The following is a 23,884-nucleotide window of genomic DNA, read 5'->3' as shown; positions in this document are numbered from 1 at the left end:
CAATAGAGGTCGGCCGACCCCGCGGGGCTCCAGCAGGGGCTGACGTGGTGGATGCTGCCCTTATCTCAGCACCGCATTACAAAGGAACACAAGCTCCCCTTTAAACTCCTCCCTGCTGGCATTCACAAAGTTTTTCAACAACACCCTTCCCTGCACTCCCTCGCACACACACTGTGAGAAACTGCTGATGGAGGAGGAGAAAAAAACTTCAAGACAAACTCCACAGTAGACACTTTAGTCACATCAATCTGTGCTGTAGCAGGGCTGCAAAATACAATTTCCATGACTGATTAATCACTATAGTTTTGTGAGCTATGAAAAGAAAATAGTTAAAACATATCCATCACAATTTTCCCATGCACAAGTTGTAATCTGAACTCTAAATTGTTCATTCTGATTTTTCTGCTAACTGACTAAAGGTTTGAGCTCTTTATTAAACTAACAAATTGGAAATGACACCTAAAGAATCTTTCAATCTTATGTCCAAAACTCAAAGATATTCAATTTACAATGCTATAAAATTTAAAAAGCTGCAAATCCTCCATTTGAGAAGCAGCAACCAGAGAATGTTTGGAGTTTTTGCTTGATAAATGATCATTAATCATCGACTTATTTCAATTAATCGATTAACTGTGTCAGCACTACATGAAAAAGGCACGGGTACATACCACAAAATGGCAGAAACTGCTCATTAGAGGTTTTTTTTAATTACTTGCATTACAAAAATGAGACAGATGTAGATGTGAGATGTGACTTGTAGCTGTTTTGGGATTTGGAGGAGTGTGTGCACGTCTCGTATCCAAAATTACAGCCTTATGCAAGAGCTCACGTGTTGTGGTACAATTAAAAAGTCTTGAGTGAGACTGAATGTATGTTTACATGTTGACAGAATCACTGAAAAGGACTGAAATAAATGATAATGGCCGCTTGAGGCTGGCTCCAGAGGTGAGTCAATCCCCATAGACCCCCATGTTAAAGTGCCCAACTCTACCGCAGAAACAAACATGTTTACAGCCTGGTACAGGTTGTTTTTCATAGCTAATTTCCACATTCATAACAGCTTAGATTTTTGTCAGGCTTTAAGTTAGGTGCAAATAAAGATGGGACCGCTTTTCGTGACAGGCTGTCTGTGAGGTGTCACCACAGTCAATGAGTCAGATCCATACCCTTGCTCCTCCACTGCTCAACCTTCTCCTCCAAATATGGTCAATTCTAGCTCCAAATATCCTAATGACAAGATGCCAAAATGCCAAACTTGAGGTTTCAAGAATGGGAGTCAGCAACTATTTCTTCTCTACAACAGTATAAAAAGTAATTTAAGGATGTGTGGTTACATTTAGAAAGTCAGTGAGGAGAGGATCAAGTTTCATTATCGAGTTTCAGAGAGGAGAGAAGTCGCACTAAGTCTGTCAGAGACTTATGTTGTACTGTACGGGGTCCTCTGTGGCTTTTCAGGTCTAAATCACGTACAGGTGGGACCCCCATGGTCAGCCTGGTGTACGCAGCCGTGGCGACATGCCGAGCTCCCAGCTCCAGGGATGAACACTTCTCTGTCAGAGGGAGCGGAGCACTCTGACACATACATACTGAGATAAAACATCTGGCCCGTCTCGACTAAATACATCTCCCGTGTGTGTTTGTCCGTCTGTCTAGAATGTATGCATGTGTGCGCAGTCCAAACATGATGTGTGTATCCTCTCTGTCCTCCCCTCTTCATCGCTGATATCTGCCGGTGTGAGTTGTGCTCTGGAGCAGACCTGGAAGTCTTGGCTGAGGCAGACCTGATGTCTCCAGGCATTAGCTGCTGCAGTAAAAATGAATGCATGTGTCCCACTGTCTGACTCCGAGCCCAAAAATGTCTTTCGTATATCACACCGTGGCACCCGAGGATAAGGAGAGTGTGTGTGTGCTTCTTCATCTCCTCTCACAGTAGTAAAACACAGACAGGTTAAAGTACAGACTGGCTGCTTATTAAGGATTTCAAGATGCAGCGGTCAGCCAAAAACCATCACCGGCACCTCTCTTGAGCTCTTAATCCTCTTACTCACCCTCCATCCTCTGCCATTTATCGTGTTTTAATTGATTCATAAAAGTCACTATTGAGAGATTAAGTTTCAGCGTCCACACACGAAACATGAAAGCTAACTGCTGACTTAGTGGGCTGTTTCTGTTTTATCTGCAGAGTGTGAAACTACTTATGAAAGCTGTTAAAATCACAAGCGACAATTAAGGGCAAACCAACCTTTAAAACTCATTATACACCCATCTACATAAAACTATACACCAGACCGCTATAAAAAACTGTTTAAGTTAAAGCTTCAGAAATACACATGACATCACTCGGTCTGAGAGGTGATCAGACGGAAATTTAAAGTATTTTTATACTGTTTTAGCACTTAGTCCTCCTCCCTATTTCTGTGAGGGTGAAAACTCAGAGAGTGTGAGAGTTATTATAATTCATATATGAGATCATGAGATACACCCGTCAAGCCTCAGGGCTGATTTCACAGTGACAAGAGTTCAGTGATAATCCTTGTATCTGCGCACTTGTTGACTCATGCAGACGATTCCTCTGAGTCTCCATCCACTGACCTTATTCACACAGTGGTCATTTTGCAGACAAGGTAAAATCTGAGATAGGCAAATAGGATTTAAGCAGGGTCCAAAAGTACTCCAAACAAAACAACTAAAGACACGGTTTGTCATCGCCTTCCAACACAAACAACTGGAGCGTTCACTGAGCTGTTACAGGACAAAGTTGTTTATTTGTGCCTCGGAAAACCATTACAAATGACTGCAATAAAAAATGATTCACATGACTGTTAACATAAGGCACAAAGACTACAAAGCACCACAAACTAGATTCACTTCACATCCAATCTTAGAATAATAACTTGCCTGGGTCCAGACCTTTGAATCACCCCACACCACTGAGTACAAGTTGACTGGTTGGTTTGGCATCATGACATAAAACAGCAGTATCGGTAATGTCAAGCTGTTTGTGCGCCAGAACCAGTGAGGAGCAATAACAACAATGGAAAGCGCTATACACAAGATAGACGCTACTATCGAGGCTCTTCCAAATCTACGTTTCTTCTCAATATCGCCTGCTTTACTTTGCTTCTTTCCACTCTTAAAACCCCAGCTAAATAGGTATGTTTATCAGTGTGGACTTAAAAAATGATGTTAGATTTAGGCAGATGTGTGGCTCTCATGTGGCTCTCTAGTGATTGGTTCGAAATGGCCACTGTGTGACTCATAACTGCAGAGAAATGAGTATCAAACAAGCATCAAACAGCTACATTATGGCAGCCACTTCCCTTCGTCTTATAAAAGTCCTAAACCTGTGTGTGGGATACTGAAACATTCTGCAAAGAGATGACGCAGACAAATACAAACTTTGTGCTCCACAACTTCCTAAACATGTTGAGTGATGTTTACACTTAGTGACAGGGGGTGTCAAAGATGACTTCCTGGTGTTCATCCCAAGATACGGTTTAGCAACATCTTAAGGGACTCTGTCATCTTGCAATATAGAGGATAAAATATTTAGCCTGCGGCCTGAAACTGGTCATACTATCAGCGGCCAACAAGCATGCCTTTTTTCCCTCTACACAGTCAACTGTACCACATTATGACATTCCCTTTCAACATCTACACTTTTCATCAACAATTCTACCCCAACTATAATTCAAACATTAGCATCAGTCGAACTGCTGACGATAGCCACCCACACTCCACACGTCGTCTGCTGCACAGTCTCTCAGATCGATCCTTCAGGCGCCTCCAGAGAGGAGGGTGGCTGCTCTCTGCTGACAGAAGCTGCCTTGGTCGTGACCGAGAAACCTTCTGAAAAAACTCAGCTGCACTTCTGGAACAAAAAGTGAACTGGCAGTAGCTCGGGCTAAGGTTTCTGCACTGTCAGGTGCAGCTAGGGGAAAGGAATTCTAGCTTGGCGGAGAAGAGCTGCTCTGATGGATGAATGATCCCGAGCAGTGTTTGTAATTCATCTCCCAGCGTGCCCTCTCCTGTCCTTACGAAGATCACGGAGCGTGTGAGGCCTCCATCACAATTAGACATCACCAGAGAAAGTATTAGTCTGCCACTGAGACTTAACTGTCACTCTTAATGAGCTCTGGAGTCTCTTTATTTCTGGCAGGTATTTATGCTGGCTATAGTTTTTAGTCTTACAGTGTGGATGAGGAGAAAACAGAGGAACAAAGGACAGTTATTAGACCACAACAACAGAATACAAAGTGCACTTAATTCTCCTCGGCTATCACTCATCTTCCTCGGCACTTGTGCAGCACTCTCTTGGGCTTTAATCATCCTTTGGATTCACTGATACTAGGGTGCTAAAAGGGACACATTGTACTCCCTTAGCATGACCAGCTCACAACATACAGCTCTGAAGTGTCTCAGAAATTTAAGACTGACACCGAATGAGTATGTCAAGAAATTGCCCGTGATAGTCTTGATACAGTGTCGCCACTTAAGGAACAATACTTGCTCTTATTCTGCGGGAAAGCACAAACCCCTGCACCCCTCAATTCTCTGCCCTTTCACCCCTTTGGCGTCCCTATGGCTACCCACCCACACCCAGGGGGTAGCGGTGCATGGACTGTGAGACAGAGCACACAAAGACGGGGGAGCCTCAAATCTAATTTTACTTCTAAAGTTCAGTTACATTATGAAAAGATAAATTACCTCAAAGGAACATTGTGGTTATGGCTCGTAGAGAAAGTACGAATGATGCTCATTATTACTTCAGCCTGTTCTTTGTCCTTTTAACGGTAACATGAACAGGCCTTTCAAGTAAAGAAAACCCCTCCATTTCCCCTTCTTTCCATGTCCCTTATAATGTTTTTCCTTCGTCTGGCCTAACACAACAGTGCCATCCCATTTTTTTGCAAGTTGTCACAACAAGAGAGGAGGAAACACACATCCTCTTTGGTGCTCTTGCTCTCTTTGCCCTTTCTACCTGGCAGCACTTGGAGAAACGTGTCTCACTGGAGCCGTGCCACCCTTTCACTTGTGCAGCCATTCTCATTTTACACAGTCATCTCTTTCTGCATCTACGGAGAGAGAGAATAGATTACCCCCCCTCCGAGGGGGGCCAGAGGGAAGAGACAGAGCTGAGTTCAGACTCTCAGGACAAACTGTAATTCTCCACTTTGTCTCGGGGTTCGAGGACCCATCTGGCCACAGATTTAGTAACTCTGCTTCAATAGCGCTCTGTTTACTTGAGTAGCTAGGTTTACACAGGCAAAGTGAAGGGTTCATATAAAACGCATTAACTGAGAGTAATCCTTTGGGTCTTTTGTAAATAGGATGTAATGATGGGGGATGTCCAAAGAGGGTAACCACTTTGAAAAGGCTCAGAGAGGCCAATTTGTGTGCAGGCAGTGGTTCAGTACCAGATCCTCTGAACTGTATAACTGTGGTTTCTGACATATCAGTATCAACATATACCTCATTTTGGAGTCAAGTATTCAGACAATATACACAAACGAGAAAAACTGCAAATATGTAACCACTGTCAGAATCCAAAGAATGTTCACAGTGAAACTAAACCTATACTTTTCCTCCACATTTCAGCCCCAATGAGACTTGAACCTCCAAAGCCAGATTTATTGTTCACTGTAAAGGGGTTACAGAGCAGCAACAGAGCCTATGTAGGCACGCTGTAGCTAGCAAGCTTTACTCCCAAGAGGTCTGCAACTAACAGTCCTTTCATTTGATTATTTTGCCAGTTATTTAGTCAATAAAATGTTGATTAGCTAGGCAGTGGGACACACTCCCAGGGACTTACATGCACTACAGTCGGACCATCTACCACAATAAAGAACAGAGATGCTTGGATTTCAGTACACACAGGAACACGACCACATTCTCCGCTCAGGACACTATTACTCTGCTATACCTTTACATGGCAAAAAGCTGTTTGCTGCTGTATTACTAGTCTAAATGTCACCTACAGTGACTTTAAATCAGTGTAAGTCTCAGAAATCATTGCCTTTTCAGTTTCAATTTCTACTGCAAACCTTCTGATGGCTATGATCTCGCTCCCTATCACACTGAATTAAAGTGTAAACACAGTTACAGGTGAGAACATAATTAAAGCATAACATGATCTGATAATGTACGATCCCTCTAGTGTTGCCAAACCGTTAATCAATTTCCGCGCCAGAGGCACCTACAGCAACACTGCCGCACAATAAATTTACATTAACACTGACAGTGTTACTGCCATTGAAGTACAGTGTAGCTAAAGAATTAACTGAAAAAAAAAAAAAAGACCAGACATGGTGTCATGGGGCCCCACATGGCCCCTGTCAGGTGAGGTGGAGCCCTTTAGGAGGACAACATGGAGGGAAATCAATAGAAATAAAAGGGCCATGACATCATCCTCAACCCCTCAACCCACAGTCAATGACAGCAGCAGACAGAGCAGATAGAGCTCTAACTCTAGCACAGTAGCAGTAATTTACTGCCCTGTCAGTCTGTCATAAGGCACACATGCAACTGATATTCAGCGTTTATGTGTGCAGGAACAGGAAGAGACAGTGAGCGTGCGCGTGTGTCCTGTATCAAGCTTATTGATTACAGCGAGTCAGCAAGTTCAGCTTACTGCTTTCTTTTTCATGTTTTTGTGAACCAAGTCATCTGTGGTGTAATAATTTACGTTTAATTTTAGTCTGAGTCACGTGTCCGTCTGTACATACAAACTTGATATATGTGTCTGTGCTAGTGGCAGCAGGTGTTTGTGAATGTGTCTGCGTGTGTGCAAGTGTTTGTTTGCTGCTGGGCCCTGGCTGTGAGCGCAGCATGAATGAGTGAGAGAGCCATAAACACCTGAGGAAGCAGGAACACACAGACACCCTCTCTGGACTGTATTTATGGTCCTGATTGAGGCGGGGGAGGGGGGAGTCGTCATGCACAGCTCGGCTCTGGCTGTGGCGAGGGTCCAACCAAAACACCGGGGCTGTTAAAGCCCCCCTGGATGAGTCCCAGGGGGCAGTGGAGCGGACGGAATGCAGGCCTGGGTTTAGAGGTTCAGGGGTACGTCCTGTTGTTAATGAGCTCACCCCGCTGGGCCTCTCTGGCTCTGAGCCCCTGACACTCCCTCGCCAGCCACACCAGCGCACTGCCACAACCTCTTCTTGGACTGGTCCTGGACCACTGAAGCATGCCACACTTCCTGAACAATGTGAACACTACTTTGTGACTCTAAGATGATCTCAGCAAGATGTGTGTCTCCAAGTGAAGAAGAAGATGGTAAAAGGCAGAGCTGTTTGTGCAGCGCTGTAGAATAAACATGCCTGAATGTGTGTGAAGGCACATGTGCTTGTGGATATTAAAAAAGCCCCTGAGACACGACCTCAGACGATGCAGCAAGGGAGATGCAAGCACTTTCCTAAATGATGCATGTCTTACATGCTCTATTAGTGCAGAGTAAACAGCACTTTCTTTGAAGCACTGCAGTGTTAAAGACAGCGAAGTGTAACATATGCAGCACAGCAAGTTTATTTTAAATAGCACATTTTTATACGCAAAAGCAATTCAAAATGCTTTGCAAAATGCAATTAAAAAACCCTACATAATCAATACCACATGACACACTAAACTGCACTAAAAACATAATGGCATTTATAAGATGGAGCTCATGATATAAGTGAAAGATGGATAATGAATATTAAAGATTTAGTTGAACGTTTAAAACCAGATTTGACTTGCCAGATGATAAAATAACATCAACACTAATTCCTACCTCAAAGTTAACGAGTGTACGATGATCGTTGCATTATGGTGCTATGATTTTTACCTTTGTATGAAGTACATTCAATGCACAATAATTTCAACATTTTTGTTTTGTTGTGAAATGGTACAGAGTTTGGGACCTTCGTATAAAGACTAAAGCCCCTTTTAGACTGTCTGTTGAAGGTGGAAATGTTAAGCCGTTATGCCCCCTCGCTGTTCTGTATAAAAAGTACAATCACGGAATGGAGAGACAGAGTTGTCTCCCCTTTAAGCTGGCAGCGGAGGAAGTAACAGTGCAAAGTCGACATCTGTGCAAAAGGGACAGCCAACAAGATGGGACCATGGATGAGAGGGGTGTGACATTTTGATGACGTGTTATATGTGCATTTCACTGCCGGGAGATTTACAAAGCAGCTAGAAGCAGTTAGCAGCTAACTCAAAGAAGAACAACAGAAAAGGTCCACAAACTGGGGAGACAATGAGGTCCGGGAGCTCCTTACCCTCCGAGCAGAGGACGAGATCATCCGCCATATAACAGGGAGGGCCTGACACTTGTGTTATATGTCACACTAGAGGTCGATGTTATCGTGTTACACATCATGCATGTCACACCTCATTTGCTTCTAGAACGCATATTTGTGTTTCGTAGGATAGCAATTGGCTGTTACTTGTTGCCTTCGTTGGATGTATTGGTTAGGTTTAGGCAAGACAAGTGGGATTGGTGAGGATAAGGGTAAGAGTGTCAGGGTGCGCCAACCAGAGGCAGAGTTAGGCAGAGTAAGGTGGGTGTAGCCTTTGCTGTGCAAGGAAACAAATCTGCTTCTAGAACATCTGCATGCTATCTAAAATCACACAATGAGGTGGCATTATACTGCCATTGTTTGATCCTGTAATGAAAGCAGAGCTGGCATAATGATAGGTCTTTGTTGCGGCCCTATCACAGGACCTCTGTGTAAAAAGGGCTTATGTCAATAGTCTATTATGAAAAACTGACCCTGTGTCTGCTATAAATCACAGTCTCTAAATCACATTTCTGCCAATCTTATACTACCATTGCGGCCACCCATAACCTTCTAAAAACTCTTTGTGACTGATTGGGATGGTTTACTTGTAACCTTTTTGCTTACATGCTTGAGTTCTTAGTGTGTCTGCTTGCATAATAAACACCGGCCTGAAGTCTACTTGGGCTTAACCGCTGGATGCAGTATGAACCACATGGCACAGACAGTTGCTATTGATCCGGAGTCTTTGTGGGACTGTTTGGTTTTTGGCACCTGGCAACACTATCCTGCCTGACACTAAGCTAAAAACACACAAACACACTTCAACAATAGTCAGTTTCTCACAGCTATCTAGTCTGTGACTGTAAAAACCAGTAAGCTGCCAAGTCCGCATTTAGCAGCCATGTGTAGCTTCAGCTTTGTATCAGACATTTGATCTCTAGAGGCAAGTTCTATCATCCTCTACTCTTTTCTCTTCTAGCCAATCCAGTGAGGTCATTTCTCTTTGGTCAAGACAATTGGCTCCTCAAGGGGAATGCCTGCTCCTCTGTCAGGTTTGAGCTCTGAAAGCCAACCAGGAATGTCTCTAATTAGGCAGACTGCTGGTGCAGTTCATCCAAACCTCCTCTCCGATCTCGTCTTCCGTCCAGAACTAATCACAACCATCAGCACCACTCCCCTCATCCCTGCTGAGCACCGTATCAACCACATGAGCAAATGGAAATATATGCAAAGACCAGCTCAAAATAGAGCGCAAGAGTCAGACGGGGGCAACGACTTTTAAATTCTACACGTTATCCAAGAGTGCAGCGTTTTAATGGCTGGGAAACTGAGACCGAACCAGAGGGGGGTGTTTGGGAGGTCTGTGATACGAGAGGCCATAAATGATGTCACCACGACACACCACGGCAACATCTCTGTGATGTGGTGGTCTGTTTGTGGTTTAGTATACATGGCAGTGGAGGAGGTTTGAAGGTCGGCTTCATAAAATCCCCACCCACTGTGCCACAACACTCTAGTCTCTCTCATGTGGTGTTGTATATGTTTATGAACTCATAACAGTGACAAATGAGCAGCTAGATCATCAAGACTACTGGGAGTGTACAAACCCCCAGACTGATACAGTGTAAGAGAACAATATTTAATATAAAAGCAACTGTTTTTATTGTATTCTTATATTTTTGCGGTCCACAATGAGGGTATAACTGGGGGTGGGGGTGAGACAGCGGTAAAAAAGAGACATAACTGGATTTTACAGGAGTTCACATGATAGATAGCATGAGAATGAAAGAGTGAATTTGTGTGGGAGTACAGTTCAAAGGTTCAGTCATTTGAGAGAAAATCAATTGCCAACAACTGACAGTCGATTGATTGGCTTTTCTTACTGGCTTCAGCTTCTCAAATGAGAAGAGTTACTGTTTTTCTTTTTTTTATTTGAAACTAAACAGAATATCTTCGAGTTTTGGATATTTGGTCACGCAAAAAATTCAAGCTACTTGAATCAGAGATGCACTAATCTATAGGCCACACATCGGTATCGGATGATATTCGTCTTGTTGACTGCCATCAGCCTTTCAGCAAATAAGATGACATTGACAATGGCAGTGGCCAATGTCTTTCTGTTGTGTCACATCCATTTTTTACAGGCTAAAAGCATAACTCAAAACTAATGGAGTCCCATTGTCCTAGGGACAGTAGAGAACGTGTTTGGGATGTCGCTACAACACCGTCAGAACATAAGGACGGAGTAACTTACTATCAACATGTCTGGCAGCCGGTTGGCCACAACTTTTATTAAGTTACACTATGATGTGGCTAAGCTCTGTTCAATAAAAATGAGTATTGCGCAAAGGTAAATCATAACGTAACATGATGTGTTCAAATGTAATCTTGTAAATTGTAGTTTTTGGCAAGAGGCTTGAATAAATACAGCTGTTTGAAGGAGAGATTTTTTGGTGTTTTCACAGCAGGAATTATGATATATGTATAGTAAAAAGGCTTTTTGAAGCAGTTATTTTTTTTAAAAATGTTTTTTTTCTGTGAGAGAAGGTTATATTAATGTTTATTTCATGAATGTTTATGATTAAATTTGTGCTCATTCGACAGTAGTGTAATGAAATACAGAATGACTTTAAAACAGTTCCATTTTTTAAAAAAAGAAGATTTCTTTGTTTTCCTCTACAAAAGGGGGAATAAATACCAACAAAAACAAAATAACAAAAATAACACCGGTACCCGCTATCGGCCAAATTGTTATTTTAAACATCAGTAGCAGCCCAGAGTTTTGGTGCATCCCTCATTTGAATACATCATCTTAAAGGGATAGTTCAGATTTTTTGAAGTGGGGATGTATGAGGTACTTATCCTTAGTCACTGTATTACTGACAGTAGATGTCGGTCAGCACACCCCCAGTTTGTAGCTTAGCGATGTACTGCTGTGGATGGGGGGCAGCGACAAAACATGCAGTATTTTAGACACCTAAGTCCCATCTAAAAAAAAAAAAACAATAACAGTTTAAGTGTACGCTGTATTTACACTGTATTTAGAATATTTTCATCGCTTTACCTTGCTGTCAGACAGTCGTTTTTGACAGGGAACTAAAGCTGTTACATCTGTTCTCTTCAAAACCATCAGACTCTTTTGAAAGAAACAGTAATTTTACCTTGCTGAACACAGGAGTTGCTGGTGGATTGCGGCCTTGATAGGTTAGTTTGTTTGTGTTATCGTGTGAGTTTATTGTCAAGGGTTAATTCAGGTTTAGGCTTATTCTATTTTGTTCAAACAAACAAATCCAATCAATCAATCTGTTAATTAAGTATTTAGTCATCAGCTCAAAACTAGTAAGAATGATCTGTAGTTGCAGCCCTGTGTTAAAGAAATTAAAAACAAAAAACAAACAAAGTTTTACAAAGCTAAATAAAGAAGGAGGAAGACTGTGGAAAATGTGGAATCAAAATTCAGACAAACTAGGGGTGAGATGGTGTTTTGCAATAAGTCCGTGCTTGTGAAAGACATTACCAGTCCTCCCAGTGGGCTGCAGGCAGCAGTTGGGTCCGCTGAACTCATCACAGCTGTATGAAACCAACAGGACCCTGAATGTACCCACTCCATCAATGCTGCCATTGTCTCAGCACTGACGTCAAATATGCTTCATTACCTCCTCAGAGCTTACCTAAAGACAGTAGCGCTGTGTTATACAGTACCTACATCATGCCACTCTACACCTACAAGATGAGGGATGGTGATATGTTGAAAGGCAGGGAGCAGACGGGGTTAATGCAGCTTTAATGGCATCAGTCGCAGAGTGGATCAGAGATGAGAGAAAGGAGGCAGAGCCCACACCTCCGGTAATGAGGAGGATTTAAAAAGGGAAGGATTTTAAAGGGATTTTTCTTTATCTTTCCATATGATAAAAGCTTTGTTACCAGTTCAGCTGGCCTTTTCTCAGCCAAGAAGAGAGCATCTTTTTCGTCTCTGCTCCTAATCGCGTGACCTCTCAGGCCGTAAAGAGTCTGTCTGTTTGTGGGTCACTCTGTCAGCACACCAGTCCACTTAAACTACTGGGCGAGGGGAAATGCTTCTGTTTTATTGGGGACAGAAGAATACTCCAGCTGCCATGGCGTGTGTGTGTGTGTGTGTGTGTGTGTGTGTGTGTGTGTGTGTGTGTGTGTCTATTTTCATCCCTAAAAGTTTTTTTGCACTGCTGACTCGGCCCACTTTATGTCTTTTTGACTGCAGGAAAAACAGATTTCAATGCACTCCCGGGGGAAGTCTTGGGAAATAATAAATAAATCAGTAAGCAGAAGAGGCATTTCCAGTCCAGGAGCCAGATACATAAAACTTAACTCAGAATCAAGGCTAAGTATGTATAAAATTTTAAAACAGTTTCAGCTAAAGAATTCTGCATCTGCATTTCTTGAAGTTCACTGTCATTTATGTTGGATTTAAAGGTTCAGTAGCAGGATTTACAGGGATATATTGGTAGAAATGGATAATAACATAATAACTGTGTTTTTTTTAGTGTACAATCACCTGAATATAATTTTTGTTACCTCAGAATGACCAGTTCATATCTACATATGGAGCGGGTACTCATCTATGGAGATTGCCATGTTGCACCACCATGTTTCTACAGTAACCCAAAATGAACAAACAACACTGGCTCTAAATAAGGCCATTCATGTTTTCGCATTTTCATGTTCGTCACCGTAGTTTGCAGGCCGTCTGTGATGAGCAGTGTCAGAAAAACACTGATTTTTTTTTTTTTTTTTTTACATGAAATTGCTTCCTTCTGTGTTTTTAATAGTTTAAATCACTGTGTATGTTTGTTTTGGAAAGGAAGATACCTCTGCGGATAGTTCAGCTCCCGCTAAAAACCTCGCGAACGTCTGGATCTTAAGTTATCGGTTAGTTATCAAGGAAAAAGTGAGCACAGATTAGGTTCTGGGCGAGTAGTCCGTCTGCGATGAGGCAAACAGCGTCGGACAAACACTGATTTGTAATGTGGAGCTGCTTTATTCCATTTTTTTACCAGTTTAAATCAGTAGGTCCGTTTGTTTTGAAGGAGGAAGAGACCTCAGCAGATAATTTGGCTCCCGGTAAAAACCTCCAGGATGTTTGGATCAGAAAGAAGGTGAGCACACAAATCTTACACACTTTCAACACCAGGAGCAGATAGAATGAATGAATCTGGCTACGAAATTCTGCTCTACCATTACTGTCTCTTGCCCTTGGTCTCACAATATTACAGTCAAACATAAACCATAAAGGCATATTATAAATCTTGTGAGTCTGTCATTACTATTCCACAGACTGCTCCGTATGTGGTTTGCATGGAACATTTCAAAAGTAATGTCGTAATAATATTATCATAATTATTAGTATATATTCCAATTTAAATACCTGAACCCTCAATAAAGTATAATTTTGGGATTTTTCATAAACCTGATGCATATACCAGCACACGCTTACATAAGAAGGAAACTAAGAAAAGAACGGTGGACGAGAGGAGAGGAGGGAGAACTTCCCTCCGCTGTTTGGTTTAGTTTATTTTAGGTTGGCTGGTCGGTATCTTCAGTGGTGTTGTTTGTTAATTAATGACTATAATGACAATTCCCCTGAGCGGAGCAGCATGGGCTGAAAGGGTTGGACGCTCCCATGTCTAATCTCATCTGGGGCCCTCAGCCCAGTTTGCCTTAACTTCAGCTGCTTCCAATTTGGGCTCGGCACTTGTGCTGCGCTGGCCATTTACATAACCATGAATATCAGCTGCTGTGGCCTTTTCTGCGCACAGCCTGCCTCCCTGTACGTATGCGATTTATGTGCCTTTGTGGACCTCTTCTCTTGAGCACATAAATACTCTGCATGTGACTAAGTCTGACATCAAATCTGTTTTCTGTGAATGAACTGGAGCAAGAGAGTCTAACATATTTAACACCTGCTATTGCGAACACGAGGGGAATCCAGGAATGTGAGTGGCAGAAGGGCTGAATGAAAAGGTGACTCCATGTTTTGTCAGTGTTCGGACTTTGATAGTGGGGCTCTGTGTGGTCTAAGAGGAGTGGGAGTGGAGGTCACCTGCTCTTGTACAGCTCCCTCCCCTCTGACCTCAGGCTGGGGTCGCTCCACTTGCAGTTACCAAGGCCTGCTGCCATTAAAGCAGCTAATCACACCGAACAGCTGCATCCCTCACTGTACAAATCCTCAACACCTCGCTCTCCCACCCACACATTCACTCTGGCAGTCAGACAGACACATATACAGGCGTCCACGCACTCCCACTCTTCCTTTGCTAATGGCAAGCTGCAGCCGACTGATGTTTAAAGCGCAGGGTTTAGCGTGCAGGCCTGTGATAAGCCGCGCTGAGCTGTGAAAACACAGATTACATTTCTGCGGCTTATTACAGACAGTGCGCCTCTGCCTCCCAGCCATACCGTAATTGCGACCCAAAAACCGCAGCCTCCGCTTGGCTGCGAGATACGGCTTGATGGGGACCCCCGCGGCAGAGCTTTGACAGCCGTGCTAATTCAAGTCTACGTTCCCCCATATGTTCTACGGCATGCCAGCCCCCTCCTGTGATAAGCTGCAGCCATATTTCTTTTAAGTGCTGTCCTTTCATAAATCAATTCAAGGCACAGATATCTGCTGCTGTCTCTTAGTGTCATCTTCACACTTTTAAGATTCCATCAAAATTAGCACACACAAAGTGCAAAAGTCCAAACACTTACGAATTTAACTGATTTTCACGACTGCTGAGCTGCAATCATTCTTCACTGCTGTTCTGTATGTTGATGCTGATGCAACCTGTATGGTAGTCTTAGAACGCCAACTCTAATGTAATAATGTCGCTTTTATGAGCTACATTTGATATTCTCCTATCACAAAATTGCTTCTAAATGAGGTATAATTTTGATATTTGTGTTTGATGTAGCACAAGTTGGGATATCCCATCTGAAAACAAGCATTTACTTACTTGGAATGCCAAAGCCAACCAGGCATACATTAAATCCCTGTTTCTGGCAGGCTATGAAAGTGCCTCCATCTGCAAATACTTAGCCTTTTTTTTTCTCAGGCTCAATCAGAGATAAAGACCATTGTGTTCCAGGTCCACAAGTAAGACAGTATCTCCCAAACCTCATAGAAAACAATTAGGACACAGTAATTACACCACTGGCCTGGAATTCCAGCCAAGTCCTGAGGTTGGGGTGAGGAAATAAGAAAAGGAGAGTGAATGTGAAAGGTGCCTGTCTGATGCGGTGTTATCTTATTCTGCTTGGACTCTGACGGAGTGAGTTTGTTTATCAGCCTGGGTGTGATGTAATGTTTTGCTTTTGGAGCCCTCAGTTTGAGCATGATAGGCCAAAAAAGCCTCACGAGCCTGTGTATGACCGGATGACAGCATGGCGTAAACTCTTTCCATAATGGTCTCTCATTTATCTCTGCGCTCTGCTGCTTTGGAAACGCAAAATCCAAAACTTAAACAGAGACACGTTATCTTTACTTCAGACTGGACCCGTTGATTTACGCATGTTGACCAATCATCTGGCAGGCAGAGGGGTGAGAACGGAGGGACACAAGAGAAAACAACTCTCTCATCTCCATTTAAAATATGGCCATATCAATGACCGTGCTCTCGGCTCATAACGCACTTCCTTTCCTCTCTTGCACCTTAAAGCAGCCCCAGAGTCCTGCTGGTATGGACATTGTTGAGATCTGCTGTAATGCAGACCGGCCTTGGGACTCAGACGTGGCCAGGGGCTTTTGGGGTGGCCTGGTGAGAGACGGGTGGAGGTAAAAGCAGGGCAGCGTGAGTAAATGAGTGGATCATACACATTTTCCACAGTCTGTGAAAAGCAGACGAGCAAAGGGAAAGGAATGATGGGAGAAAAGGTATATAATCAACACTGGAGCTCCAAAAGAGGTCTTTAAAGATATATGTATCCGGTGTTAGTTATTAACCAGATTTATGAGATCAAAAGCAATATGTTTTTAATGTCCGACCTAGACGGCAGATCTCGAAACAGATGATAGTTGTTTGTTCTTTAATATAACAGAGGTGCTTTTTGGCCTGAGCCTTTTTAATTCAGCCTAACTGAAGGTCAAACAAGTGCTCAAAGCCGTCTGCAAATCCACAAAGAAATGTGTAGAGATTTGCAGATGGAGCCACAAACAGGTATTAAGAGGCCGGATTTGAAACTTGCACCCGCTGAACTACGAGTGCAGCTTTAACTTCACTTGGCAACACTATGGCAACAGATTTAAGCACAATCCGGTCTCCAGCTTTGCCCGTGCGGCAAGCTTTTATTTCTCCTTAAAGCGGCGAATGAGGCAGACAGCAGCGGGGTATCAGGTTCTGCGCTGGCAAGAGGTTCTGCTCACGCGGCAGGAGCAGAACAAAGCGCCGGTGGCCCTGGATAGCATCCATGGTGCCGGAGAGTAAAGGCCCTGTGAATGGGACCTGTCACTTCCACTCAGCGCCGCCTGTGATCTGAGCCACCCGGAACGACGCTCAGATAAGTGGCTAATCCCAGCATCCCTGCTGGCTCGACAGCCCCCTACTGCCATGACAACCAGAGGGGAATCTCCTCCAGCAACAACTTAATTGGATAATTTCCTCCCTGTTTGACTGTGTGTTCCTCTGCTTTTGTTAAGTAAAGTCTGGGTTGTCTGACTGTCAATGTGTTCTTTGACTTTGAAAGTGGGGAAGGTCTAAACAAGCATGACATTCAGGCAGTTTTGAAGTGGGTACATTTCTCCAGCTGAAGCCCCACTGCAGCGGCCTACAGGCCACTGGGAGGGCTGAGAACTACTAAGTTCACCTGGGAGTGGTAGCATAAAAGAGAAAAACAGCCTCTGCTTTCAGCACCACAAAAAAGTGACCACTTTAACCACTGTAAACAGTTATTGTCCTTTGTGTCGCAAAGCCTGACGATTTATGTTACACCCAATCAAGTCCTGGGTCCCAGGATAAACAGACGCTCCACCCTTCTCCCTGGGCTGCAGAGACACGGGGACCAGTGCCAGGGGAAGTCATTATACACTGCGAGTGTATGTGCGTATGTGTATGTGTGTGTGTGTGTGTGTGTGTGTGTGTGTGTGTGTGTGTGTGTGTGTGTGTGTGGTGGGCAGCTACTGTAGTCGAAAAATGAAAACAGCAGTGCTAGCATGGCACTTTAAGAGGATGAAGACTTGGTTCCAGCTGGACCATAAAACTCAAAACCACACAAAAGAACTGTTGCGTAGCACAATGACTCTTAGATACTTCCACTTTATTAATCAGTTTTAATGTGTTCATTCTGACTCACCCCGTAGCAGCTGAAGGATCTTATTTCTTAACTTCATTTAGACGACAGAAGGTGGCTTATGTAAGCATAATGGAAATCACTCCTGTTTTAAAGTATTACTCGTACACGTGTATTTGAAAAGCACATACGCGGGTTATAAAGACAGCAGTGCACAAGAGAGGGATGCAGATGGTAATAAATGGGAAAGCTTGAACAAATAAAGAAAAATACAAAGAGGAAACAGCGACATACTAAACCATTTTCCTAGATTGTGATAATGGCCCCCCTTCCAGAGCCAACCCAACTGCTGTTCATTTCCATCAGCTGCTGTGTAACTAATGTGTGTATGTGAGTCCTTCTGTCTTGACTTACCTTCTTCACAGGCAGCACCGCTGAATCCTGGGCAGCACTTCCACTCCAGAGAGGTCACAGTGCGATACACTACTTTATAGGAAGGTCTGACCACGGTCCTGTAGCTGGAAAATAAATACAAAATGTAAAGCCATCACATACACACACATGTAACAATAGCTGCCTGCATTTTCACTGTGACTATGATAACCCACTTTTCTACCTTGGGATGTGATCTGGGAGCTCTGTGAAGTTATTTTTTGATGTCTTGTATTTTTATTTGTTTTTCTTAGTGTATCTACTGTACCTTCCTCATTTACATCTTTTCATTTCCTTTATTTCCCAGAATTCCTTTTGTCTGCCCCCCAGGAACAGGCACTTGTTGCTGTATGAAATTTTCCAGGTGTTCCTTCCTAAGAACGCAACATGTGGTGCAGCTGTGTTGCATTTGATCTGTTGTTGACAAATCAGAATATCTTACAGTAGATTTCCTCCTGAATGACAGATGATTCACTCAAAGATGGCAGAATGGGAAGAACAAGGAAACCTGCTCTTATTCCAACACAGTAGTGCTCTAGCATGGTTACCCCCATCCTATCATTAAAACAGCCTGAATTAGCTGTGTTATGTATTTGGACCGGTTCATTAACCTCTCTAACTCCGCCAGGACGTCAACGTCCTCGCTCCCTCCCTCCTCTGTTAAATGGTATCTCCTAGGCGCACTACGTCATCAAACCATGTGATGTTTGGTATTGCCAGATTCAGGAAGCTCTCGGCTTTTCAAATATAACATCGTTTTTCTTTTATTTCTTATGGATTTCGCACCAGAGCAGCCTAAACACACAATCAGACGCTACAGTCATTTTAATTTGGGTATGCCATTTTAGGCGTTTTTGCTATAAAATGGGGGTGGAGTGCAATAGGTTAACAAGTGAAACCACATACTAACAAACTGTATATCTACTTTTTAAATGGTAAATGAACTGCACCCTCTAAAGTGCCTTCCAACCACTCAAAGCGCTTTACAACATACGCAAGCATTCACCCATTCACACACATTCACACACTGTGGTGGCAGAGGCGACCATGCAAGGTGCCATCTGCTCATCATTAACAATAACCATTTACACCATGCAACCATGCACACTCACACACAGCAATTTGGGGTTCAGCATCATGTCCAAGGATACTGTGAAGTGTAGACTGCAGGGGCCAGGAATCGAAGGGGCCAACCATCTGATTAGTGGACGACCACTATACCTCCTGAGCCACTGCCACCCCTTTTGAATGACCTGAGTCGATTGTATTAGTGCTTGTTTTTATTTTATTTAAGTGAAACTGCCAGGGATGGTGGCTCTGCAGCCGTTTTGCCAATGGTTTGTTGATTGATCTGTAGGTTTGAGGAAAAAAAGGGAGTGCTGCACTGGGTAAAGACTCTGTGTAGTTAGTTGTAAAAAAAAATGCAGGTGCTCTTCAAGGATTGGGCAGAGTCACAAATTGCACACCTGTTCCCAATGCACGTTACACTGATGAAGACTCTCTGGTTGAAACGCGTTGGTTTATCCAGGTATTGATGAAGGATTTTTAACTACAGTCAGAGTGCCACAGATGCATTTTTGGACTGCCTGCCTGTACTATGGACTTTAATTCTGAGTAAGGTGGCCAGTCGTTGTTTTTTATCTTTAAGATCTGTAGTTTTCTCTATTTTTATGCAAAGTGGGAGATGTTGCGGTCAGACTGTAGCGGTCAGAAAATCCTGATATCTCCAACTTGACATTACAAAATGAACATGGACTGCAGCGACAAATGGTGAAACTAAAAAAGCGTGTCTGAGTCAAAGAAGAATGACGACAAGACATTGATTTTTTTTTAAAAGGATAAGCGTTTTTTTGCAATGAAACCCCACCATAATTCAAGTATAGAAAAGGAACAAAGTACCAACTAATCTCACAGTGGTTGTTTTAATTATTTTAGGGTGGGTTCTTCTCTTTAACAGGCTCACATCTCAGTGGTACAGCAGTAGTCTCACATAATCAGACCTAGCTCACGCTGTGCTGGAAAAAGGTCCGTCCGAGCCCATCATTATTTTGCACTGAGGGAAAAAAACGGTCTGGGCAGCACTAAGCCCAGGATGTTGCGCCAGAGCTCTTGCAAAACAGTGTCAGTGAAGATCGGTGTCAGTGTAGTGAAGGAAAATGGTTTGAATATGTGTAGAGACATTTTAGCTCGTAGTTTGCTAGCTCTGAGGTTGTTGTTTTATGCATAACGCTAAGATGAAGTATGGAGATAGATCTGACTGTGCAAGACTAGATTCACGTAGCAACAGCAGGATTATACCCACGGTCTACATTCTGTGGGCCAGACTACGAGAGCAGTAGTAGTAGTGGTAAGGTTTCCTTCTCACCTGCCTCCTGTGCATCCCTGTGGCCAGCGGCACGTCTGGTAGACTCGCTGCAGGATTGTCCCATTCTGCACCTGGCAAGTCACTGTCTTCGTGACCGTATGAGGACACCAGTTCCTGAAGGGAGAAACACAATAAAACAACAGCTGTTATTTTTACATGCAGAATAAAATCACATTTTCAAAGTAAATAATGTCAGAACGAATGGTGTACACTGTCAAAACACCTTGAAACAAGTTCACTCACACCATAGCACGCTCACAAAAGGAAATTAGCCATGCAGTCACATTCAATACGCTGTTGTTTTCCCGTGGGTTTAGATTCTTCCCTCCCTTCCCCCACCCTTTTGTTTTGAAACTTCTTTATGGTGTTTACACGGTTTTAATCAGCCACGAGATTTGCAGGAGTGCATTGTGGGCTGTATTTACACTGTGGCCTCTCTTCTATCAATACACATCCGTTTGCATTCGGCCCTCAGAGGAGGTAAAGTCCCTCAGAGGGGAATAAGGAGGAGGACGAGGTCCCATACAGAGATTAGAGTTTTCAGCACGGGTTAAATCCGGGTCATGAGTCTACTCCTTCTCCAGAGAGGCTACAGGAGACGTTGTATCAGGACTTACTGAGGTTGATAAGAAACTGACAAGCTTGGAAAAAAAGGCTCATGTCAAAGTCAGAGGTTAAGCTCTGATAGTGAAGATATGATCACTTAGAGCGGGCTGAGTCACGTGTACTCGCTTAAATTCAAGTTATTTCTTTGGCGTCCAGAAGCACACACATATTATAACGGTGATTCATTTGAGAGCTAATCGGTTTGGTTTTATCCTCACCAAGAGCTCAATTACCTTCTAACAGGAGTAGATATCTGTTCCTGATAGTACTGTGCAATGAGCAATGTTTATGAGAAAAGTTTAGCTGAGAAGCCAGTTTTATCTCATCCCCCATTATCATATCAACAAAACGCTGAAGGGTGATTACTGGCTTTAAAGTGGAAACAGACAGCTTTCCAACTTTCCCCCCCCTAGCGCTTCCAAGTGGTATTATTGTTGGCGCCACTGTCACAAACAGAACCTTGCAACTACCACAGTTTCCACAGTTACTTGTGTTGTTCTACTGTTCGCCATTTCTGCTACTGGGGATAGTAACTGGAAAGAACTTCTTTGGTAACTGGGGACAGCTACTGATAGTTACCGGGGATAACAAAAGCACTATCCTAATCCTGTTTTGGTTTTGCAGTGGTTGACGCACTTCCTTTGTGCCGTAAACCGAGCCACCATTTTCCCAGGATATCGTACCTGGTGGCAGACAGGCTGGCATAGTGAAAGCAAGACTTACAGGGAACCCGTCTAAACGCAGGGTGTGTCATTATCCCACAGCCATTACACTGTGCAATCAACTGACTTCATCATGATAACTTGAAGTATCTATTTCCACTTTAATGTATGGAAAACACACTGAAGCTGTTTGAGCTGCCATATGTCACTGTTTTTTTTTTTATCAACAATGAAGTGTACAAATACCCAGATTACCTTCACATGGTTACAGCTGGGGGAGAAACAAGGACAACAATTACCATAGCCTGTGTTTACACAATCAATAGATGTATAGAAAGGGGGCTCTATGCAGAAACCACAAAGGAGACTGTGTGGCTCGTAGCACAAGACTGCACTTTGTGTGTTCTGCTGCCAGTGTGTTTGCAGGAGTGGGAGGGTGTTCCCACCAAAGTCTGTTTGTCAATATGTGAGACCATATGTTTGTGTGTGTGAGAGACGGTTTACACTAAAGGAAACTGCCGAAGGCGGAGGATGCGAAGCAGCCCTGAACCAGCTCCCATTAACCATCCCCACATGTTGTGGTGGCCGCACACACAGACCTGAGCCAGCGAGAAATGTCTGTATACTACTGCAGGTAGGGTAGATATGACTGAGTCTAGATTATTGATTCATTTTGGGGGGTTTTCCCTTTTATGTAATAATGATGCAGCCTATAAAATAATGCCAGTCTGATAGAGGTTTGCCAGATTTAGTAACAAATGTAAAATGAGTGAGACAACATGTTCCAGGGTCTATTAAAGTTGAAAGGTGTGTAAAAGTAAGACACAGTTTGAATTAATCTTAAACGTCCTAAGTAGTAAAGTGAGTCAGGAATTCATCTGCCACATGTTATTGAAATACAGGCCCACCCTTCATGTATCTTAACATATCCATCAGCCTTGAGGCCACAATAATGAACACAGATCTTTATGATTACCCTATGATTGCTTTCCCTTGTCCAGAAAAATTACTCTAATCATAGGTGGAAAATGTCAAACAACGAAGGAGCTGCGGTCAGGTGGAGCTGGGAGTAGCGCGACGGGAGGGGGTTCCAGCCCCGACTCCTCCCCACCACTTATCCTCCAGACCCAACAGATAAACATCTGAGTTTCCCAGGCTGAGAGGAGGTTTCACCTGGGAACAGCTAAGATTGTCACCAGGGGGTACAAGGAGGGAAGTGGGGGTGGGTTTTATGGTCTCCCCGTCTCTCTTTGCATTACACTCACACAATTACTAAAGAGGAAATGTCAACCGCTGCTGCTTTAGTGAATGAAACAACAAAAGAAGTTGGCGTAAGAGAGAGTTTACAACTTCCCAGATGGCCTGCAACTAATAGCTCCATTACCTACATAACTGATTTACACAACACATGTATAACAAGTACAAGGCAGCAAGAACAATACTTTGTCTACTGCAGAGAGGTTGGAGACCCCTTAGGGAAATGTTTTTGGGTGCAGGTGGCGCTGGGCAATATATCAACATTATATCAGTATTGTAGGGCTACCCCCCGAAAATCAAAGCTTCGAATCATCAGTCAGAGACCCCTCAGTTTATTGAGATTCTTTTTTGTGTCAGTCAGTGTGCAGTGTACTTTTGTGGACGTTTTGGTCCCCAGATGTAACTGCAGAGTCAGCGCTCCTTGCTTTCACGCTGCTCTCCGGTACAGGCAGCTGCGGACCCAGACCGAGGGTGAGTATGAGTGAGAAGGAGGCAGCTGCCTGGAGGAGGAGAGGCTTTGCCTGGTTAGGCTCCAAGACAACGTGATCTTCTACCTTCTGCATAGAAGTGGTGAATTTACAACCCACATCAACTTAATACGCTACAGTCTTTGGCTCTAGATCTGGGCAAAAAATGTTGTTCCACATTTCTGATTCGTTGTCAGCATAGTTAGCATACATGTGCTTGGAGGGCTAACTTTGCCTCTTTACTATATTACATGCATATGACTGTCACGCAGCATGAAGCCCAATCAAACTCTCAAACTCTGGATGGAAAAAAGGCTCAAATGGTTGAATATTCGAATTGAATAGGGCTGCCCCCTAACGGTCAACTACAGCAAGATTTCATTGGTTGCTTAGTTGCAAAAAAAACCCCCAAAATAAAAAAACAAATGTGAAACTCTATGAGGAGCTGCACCTTGTCAATATAAACCAAATCCTATATGACTGGACCATGTGGGAATTAAATTTGAAAGGACACACTCAGGAAGTGGCCACACTCAGCAGTCAGACAGGAGTCACATTGATTATCAGGGCTGGTACCTGCAGTTATTCCAC

General features: G+C 43.4%; 1 protein-coding gene across 2 annotated transcripts in view; it reads right to left on the bottom strand.

Annotated features, from left to right (window-relative positions):
* emid1 (EMI domain containing 1) overlaps positions 1 to 23,884 on the bottom strand; it is a 70,283-nt gene that overhangs the window by 40,696 nt on the left and 5,703 nt on the right. For both annotated transcript variants that reach the window (XM_050050056.1, XM_050050057.1), the window contains exons 2-3: positions 20,302 to 20,415; positions 17,919 to 18,022 (exon numbers count right to left, since the gene is read on the bottom strand). In XM_050050056.1, coding sequence (XP_049906013.1) covers positions 17,919 to 18,022; positions 20,302 to 20,415 — 218 coding nt within the window. The remainder of the gene's footprint in view (positions 1 to 17,918; positions 18,023 to 20,301; positions 20,416 to 23,884) is intronic.

This window comes from Epinephelus moara, chromosome 8 (assembly GCF_006386435.1).
Source record: "Epinephelus moara isolate mb chromosome 8, YSFRI_EMoa_1.0, whole genome shotgun sequence".
Classification (NCBI taxonomy): domain Eukaryota; kingdom Metazoa; phylum Chordata; class Actinopteri; order Perciformes; family Serranidae; genus Epinephelus; species Epinephelus moara.
The sequence above is the reverse complement of the archived record's forward strand: the minus strand, read 5'-3'. Positions and strand labels throughout refer to the sequence as shown.